Raw genomic sequence first — 6799 nt, forward strand, 5'->3', positions numbered from 1 at the left:
CTTACAATTGTTCGTCTATTTACCAGCTTTACCGACCCTTATATTTGCCAAATATAATATAATTTTAATATATATATAAATATAATTTTCATAGCATTATGTTTTGAACTTTTTTTAAATTTAACGGGCAAGATAGAAAAAATATTGTATTATACTCGTTTTATAAGCCATTTTGTCGCACTTGTTTGTTTATAGGCTCATACCGAAAACAGTTTAATAATGAAGCATATTATTAAACTGTTTTTGGTAACTTTTAGCTTTTGTTTTGAATGTGCCGCCAGCCTCGCAACGTTAGACAATTTTAGTAGACAGATTTCCACTACCGCCAGTAGCGCCACCTATCGGCGATACTAGTCTCACTCTCACTCATGTTATGAGGCTTCCGGTGTCCGCACTGACCTCTGTTATAGAGGTCAGTGGGTGTCCGGTACATTCTACATTCAACTACGTCACCGTCAACATCCAACGCGGCAACGCCTACTGAGATGGGACAATCATTTATAATGAGTTAATGACTCTATAATAAATAACTAAATTTGCTTCTGTGCTCCCAATTTTGTTTTGTTAATTTGTTGTATTAATGTTAGATTGTGTTGAGTTCGGGTAGGAAAAGGAATGTTGCTTCGTTGCTTCTTGCTTCCGTTTTATTACTTTTAGTCCGTCTGTAACTGTAATAGGAAATCAACTAGATGCCGTTCACGATTATTTTAAACACGCAGGAGGCCGCGATATTTTTTTGTTAGATTGGCGTCAGGTCCTGTCATATGACGTTTCGTTTTTAAATATTCGCATTGTTGTCAATTCCGTCATTAATTTAGTTAATAAGAATTTACCCAGAACTGCCCTACAAATATGTATGTTTCATTTCAATTTTTCGTATCCCACCTCCACCCGGCGGCACGGCAATTTTGCCGGAGTACATACACTATTACGGATATTACTATCAAGTAACAGTGCAGTGCTTATCAACATAATTACCGGCGTCTCGCCTCCGCATTTTGACTTTGTTGTGTATTATGTTCTGTGTCAATGTTAAGGAACTTCCTCACGATGTGACATGAGTATAATAATATACCTTTTTGAATTTCAACTACCAATGTGTTATCTAAATCCAGAATTTTTAAATTTTTAAAAAGAGATTGCGGTACTATTCCCGTTGCTGAAATTACAAGTGGTAAAATCGAAATTTTTTCTAAACACCAAAGATTTTTCATAGCAACGGACAGCTCTAAATATTTATTAATTAAAAATTTGTTACACAGTCTAGGACTGGTTTACAAATCTATGAGGGGCATGGTGACCAACTCAACAGACCGGGACCAATGGCTTAACGTGACTTCCGAATCACGAGACAGAATATAGCCTTTTTTTTTATTATTTTAAATTTCGCCCTGGGTTGGAATCGAACCCGCGACCCTCGCGTCCCTGAGCCGAAACGGACTCCCTTTGGCTATATTCTGTCTACAATTACAATTTTACGATTATTGTTCCTAATGCGTTCAATTATTTAAAAAATATAACAACTTGGGAGCAGTGTTCGGTTGAATTATAACCTAAAATAAATTTATTAAGACAAATCACAATACTGCCAACATTACCTGCCAACTAAAATGTCAGATTTTCATAGATAGTCCGAAATTTGAAATAATCGTGAATGGTTTATATACAGAATGTCTCTGCTAAGATTTTCGAGCCTAATATATGCCAACGGATTTTTATGAAATTTAAACGTCGTATGACAGGACCTGACGCCAATCTAACAAAAAAACATCTTGGCCTGCTACGGCGTGTGTAAAACATCTTAGGAATCCGTGATCTTAGTTCTTAGGTGTTCTGTGTTTAAAACAATCGTGAAAGGCTTTATAGGCATGCGTCGAGCTTCAAACGAAAAGTGTGGTTAGAATTTTAGGAGGTTATTTTAATAATTTAACGGCTCAAACTCTAACAGACAACAGTTTCAGTCTTTCAGTATTTATTAGTTGTTTGGGGGATTGATTTCGTTATATTACTGTCAACATTTTGTACGAAAATAATACAACATGGAAATTTCCGATGAAAATTTACGAATTCTTGGCGAATACTTGCAGCAAACTTTAAGTCCAGACACCAATATTCGGCGACCGGGTACACATCCGTTGCAACTGCTTGGTAAAAAAAAACATTAATCTATCTGTTACAGCTGAAAAATTTCTGGAAGGAATTGAAGTTAATCAAAATTATCCTTTGTTGCTTCTCAATCTCATTCACAAATCTGAAGTTGATATGACAATTCGAATTGCTGGATCTATTGCTTTTAAAAACTATATTAAACGAAATTGGAATGTTGTAAGTTTAGTTTTCTTTTTGTGTGATTCATTTTAATTGCAGCTAACAATTGTAGGAAGAGGATCAAAATGATCGAATTCATTCAAGTGATCGAATTGCAATTAAAAATCTTATAGTATCCTTGATGTTAAGCTCACCAGAAGCAATACAAAAACAATTAAGTGATGCTATTAGCATTATTGGTAAAACAGACTTCCCTCTGAAGTGGCCTGAGCTTATAACTCAAATGGTGGAGAAATTTGCTACAGGTATAACTTACTCCATGTAATACTTAAAGTAATTTTAATTTTCTGTTCAGTCTTTGCTTTTATCTTTTTAAACAATATAATTATAGGAACTGTCAGAATTTTTTTTTGTCAAAATGCATTAGAATTTGGTTTTGTGGTTCAGGTGACAATCATGTTTCTATTTTAGGAGATTTTCACGTTATTAATGGTGTATTGCAAACAGCTCATTCTCTATTTAAGAAATATCGTTATGAGTTCAAGTCTAATGAGTTGTGGCTTGAAATTAAATATGTACTGGAAAAACTGGCCAAACCTCTCACAGATCTATTGACGGTAAAGTGGAGGATTTGTAACATATTTTCCTCTAAAATAGTGACATTATAGGCCACAATGAATTTAGCACAAAGTCATGCAAATGATGTGAACGCATTAAAGGTCATTTACCACTCCCTCGTCTTAATTTGCAAAGTATTTTATTCGTTGAACTACCAAGATCTTCCAGAATTCTTTGAAGACAACATGGAGTCTTGGATGTCCAATTTTCACACACTACTAACCAGTGATGTGAAGGTGTTACAAACTTCAGTGAGTAAGATAAATATGGAAATGTCTTTGCCTAAGTGACTTGGTTGAAATATTTCTTGCACCTCTATATATAATAGTTATTTTTATATTAAGTGCGCGAAGAGAGTTTTTTTTGTGCATGAAAAGGTCTTTTACGCCGAGACGAAGGTATAAGCAGTATAAGCCTTTGAATGCACAAAAACATCTTCGCGCACGAAATATAAACAATATTTTTTCTATAATTGATTCAAAAAATTGAAATTAAAAATTCAAATTTTTGAAGGAACTCTGAAGTTTCAATGCAGTGACCATGTTGCTAGGTAACTAATAAAAAACAGTGCGTGAAATGAAAAACAGAAATAGTCGTATGCGTGAAATTGCATTTCACACACTGTTTTGTATGGTTTCTATGGTTTCGATCTTACTAACAATGCAAAAAAAAAATACACGTCAGAAAATGACCCACTTCAGGCACAGATAACTATGCGTGAATTTCAATTTTTTGAATCAATTATAGAAAAAGTTTCTTTCATAATCTTACACTATTTCTTAAACACACTAGAAATTTATAAATGAAGTAAACCATTGTCTATTATTATCAACTAATAATTAAATTTTATTTGATACAAATTTACAGAGCCAAGAGGAAGCTGGTGTGATGGAACAATTAAAGTCGCAAGTTTGTGACAACATCGCACTTTACGCTCAGAAATATGATGAAGAATTCCAACCGTATTTACCACAGTTTGCTACCGATGTTTGTAGTCTCCTTGTTGAAACTGGTCTGGAACCCAAATACGACTTGGTGAGACCATTACGATTTTTTAATCTCAACTATGATGTTAATTTGATGATTAGTTAGTGTCCAACGCGCTACAATTCCTATCTTCCGTCGCAGAACGTGCTCATTATCGAAATTTGTTTGAAGATAATGCAGTCTTGAGCAGCATATGTGAAAAGGTTATTATTCCAAATATGGAATTTAGAGGTAAGGTGATTTTTTTACGAAAATTTTTTGGTAATGATTTTTTTTTCTGTGAAAATACAGTATCTGATGAAGAATTATTTGAGGATAATCCAGAGGAATACATTCGAAGAGATATTGAAGGATCTGATGTTGACACTCGGCGAAGAGCTGCATGTGATTTGGTGAACACGCTGAGTCAAAATTTTGAAAAACGAATATTTGAGATTTTTGGTCAATATTTACAAGTAGCTTTATCATAAATTGTATTCACAGTTTTCCACATAATTCTGTTGCAGGTAATGTTATCAAAGTACAGTGAAAATCCTGTACAAAATTGGCGCAGTAAAGACGCGGCTGTATATTTAGTAACATCTTTGATCAGCAGAGGAGCCACACAGAAGCACGGCGTCACGCAAACAAGTCAGTTAGTGTCAATTCCACAGTTTTGTCAAGACCACATATTTCCAGAACTGAAAAGATCAAATGGTACATTGAATCATTGTGGTTTTTTTTTTTTTAATTAAAACATTTTGCAGTTGATGAACTACCTGTACTTAAAGCAGATGCCATTAAATATATACTGACGTTTCGCTCTGTTTTACCAAACGAATTGGTTATTGGAACGATACCTCTTCTTGTACAGCACTTGACAAGCGAAAGTGCTGTGATACACACATACGCAGCTTGTACAATTGAAAAGATTTTAATCATGAAAAACCCCAGCAACAATCAAAACATGTAAATCAATCAATCAACGCATCGTCTCGTTCAGTTTAAGTTAAAATCGTTTTTGTAGATTAACTGGAGCCGTTTTAGAACCGCTATCCAATCAACTGTTGTTTAATCTATTTGCGATTTTGGAAAAACCAGTTTCAGAAGAAAATGAATACGTCATGAAAGGTATGAAGAATAACACAATGTGAAGATACTTAGTTTTAATGTGTTTTAGCGATAATGAGGAGTTTTTCGACGTTGCAAGAACGTGTAATTCGTTACTTACAAACAACTCTGCCAAAGCTCACGCAGAAGTTACAGGCTGTCGCCAAGAATCCGTCAAAGCCACATTTCAATCATTATCTCTTTGAAACAATTTCGCTGGCTATAAAGTACGTTTTCCTTTGAAAAAGACGGCACAGTTTTTTTTACGAGATCTTCTTTCAGGATCGTTTGCAAAAACGAAGCTTCTGCGGTAACATCTTTTGAGGAAATTTTGTTTCCAATTTTTCAAGGAATCTTACAGCAAGATGTTCAAGGTGAAATAAAAACATTTTGTTTGAACACAGTCGTGTATATGTTAGTTTTTTTTTAAGAATTCATACCGTATGTCTTTCAAATCTTATCACTTTTAATGGAATACACGCCAATAGGGAATATCTCAGATGCATATATTGTACTTTTACCTTGTCTTTTGGCACCCGTACTGTGGGAACGTCCAGCAAACATCAGCCCTTTGGTTCGTTTGCTCAGTGCATTTACGGTGCACGCCGCCCCTCAGATAGTTGCCCAAGATAAAGTAGTAAGCGCTATTGGCATTACAAATGCCTGGGTAATTACTGTGACTTGTTACAGGGAGGTTTTCTGGGTGTTTTTCAAAAACTGATCGCTTCAAAATCGAACGACCATGAAGGTTTTCACCTGATGAAAAATATGATTCAACATTTTCCGATGTAAGTCAATGGAATTATTTTAAAATGAAGAAAACCGAATGGTCACGGAATATTTCTTTTGCAGTGAAGCTTTAGCACCCTATCACAAGCAGATATTTTTTTTACTTTTTCAACGGTTGTCGTCTAGTAAAACTACAAAATATGTCGTCAATATTATCGTATTTTTCTGTTTGTATGCGGTGAAATATTCCGCAGAGGAGCTGGTTTCTGTTATTGATGGAATACAACCTCAGTAAGTTACAATTTCGAAAATGAGGAACATTGTTGGACGGGTATATTTTCAGAATGTTCGGCATGGTATTGGAAAAACTACTTATTTCAGAACTACAAAAAGTTTCAGGAAACGTTGAAAGAAAAATTGTAGCGTGTGGAATAACAAAATTGTTATGTGAATGTCCAGAGCTATACAAAGGAACTTACCAAAAATATTGGTCTCAACTTTTACAAGTAAGTTCAAATCATTGATGTTATCCACCATCAAAGTGCATTAAAAACTTGATCTTTCATAGGCTCTAATAATGTTCTTCGAAATGCCATTAGATGAAAGTACTTTACCAGATGATCATTTTATCGAAATTGATGATACACCTACGTTTCAGACAACAAGCGCAAAATTGAATTTTGCTAACACTACCAAGTCGGATCCTTTACAAGGTCAGCATAATATCATTTACAACAGGTTTACAGATAAGTACTTTATCACAGGTGTTGGAGAGCCTAGACAGTTTCTGGTTCAAAATTTAGCCACCCTTAGTAGCAGTCAGCCTGGAAAACTACCCGCCTTAATAAGTAACATAAATCAGCAAGCTCAGACTATAGTTCAACAGTATCTAACAAAATTTGGATTACAGTTAGTGTAGTGATTTGTTTTATATTCTCTTGTTTAATTTAATTACTGTCATGATACGTTCAAAGTAAGTAATAAAGTTTCTTTTAACAGTTGCTTTTACGTATCCCCGCAAAAAGAAAATTTAATTTTTCACGTGTTATTTAATAAGGGTTCTACAAGACCGTACCGTTGTCATCAATTCATCATATACGAACACCGC

The 6799-nt window shown here is 34.6% G+C and overlaps 1 protein-coding gene across 2 annotated transcripts; it reads left to right on the plus strand.

Moving 5' to 3' along the window:
- The first annotated feature begins 1766 nt into the window (after window positions 1-1766).
- Window positions 1767-6689, plus strand: Cse1 (chromosome segregation 1). Of its 2 annotated transcripts, XM_069038268.1 has the most exons (20): window positions 1767-1912; window positions 1956-2124; window positions 2180-2325; window positions 2381-2573; window positions 2740-2885; window positions 2937-3137; window positions 3754-3921; window positions 3975-4104; window positions 4165-4328; window positions 4380-4569; window positions 4620-4821; window positions 4880-4983; window positions 5033-5189; window positions 5245-5336; window positions 5394-5599; window positions 5653-5750; window positions 5815-5982; window positions 6035-6197; window positions 6260-6404; window positions 6456-6689. In XM_069038268.1, the coding sequence occupies exons 2-20, from the start codon at window positions 2040-2042 to the stop codon at window positions 6608-6610; spliced, it is 2913 nt and encodes a 970-aa protein (XP_068894369.1). In that variant the 5' UTR covers window positions 1767-1912; window positions 1956-2039; the 3' UTR covers window positions 6611-6689. The 2 variants fall into 2 exon arrangements, with proteins under 2 accessions (XP_068894369.1, XP_068894370.1); XM_069038269.1 differs by having other exon boundaries at window positions 1797-2124; window positions 5394-5596.
- The last annotated feature ends 110 nt before the right edge of the window (window positions 6690-6799 follow it).

The sequence above is a fragment of the Tenebrio molitor genome, chromosome 2 (assembly GCF_963966145.1).
Source record: "Tenebrio molitor chromosome 2, icTenMoli1.1, whole genome shotgun sequence".
Lineage (NCBI taxonomy): Eukaryota > Metazoa > Arthropoda > Insecta > Coleoptera > Tenebrionidae > Tenebrio > Tenebrio molitor.

Bases quoted from the DNA above. Each gene is read 5' to 3' on its own strand.
- Cse1 (XM_069038268.1), top strand. From the start codon at position 2,040: ATGGAAATTTCCGATGAAAATTTACGAATTCTTGGCGAATACTTGCAG. The intron at 2,574-2,739 runs GTATAACTTACT...TTTCTATTTTAG, and splicing joins GGTGGAGAAATTTGCTACAG to GAGATTTTCACGTTATTAAT. The intron at 5,337-5,393 runs GTGAAATAAAAA...TTTTTTTTTAAG, and splicing joins CTTACAGCAAGATGTTCAAG to AATTCATACCGTATGTCTTT.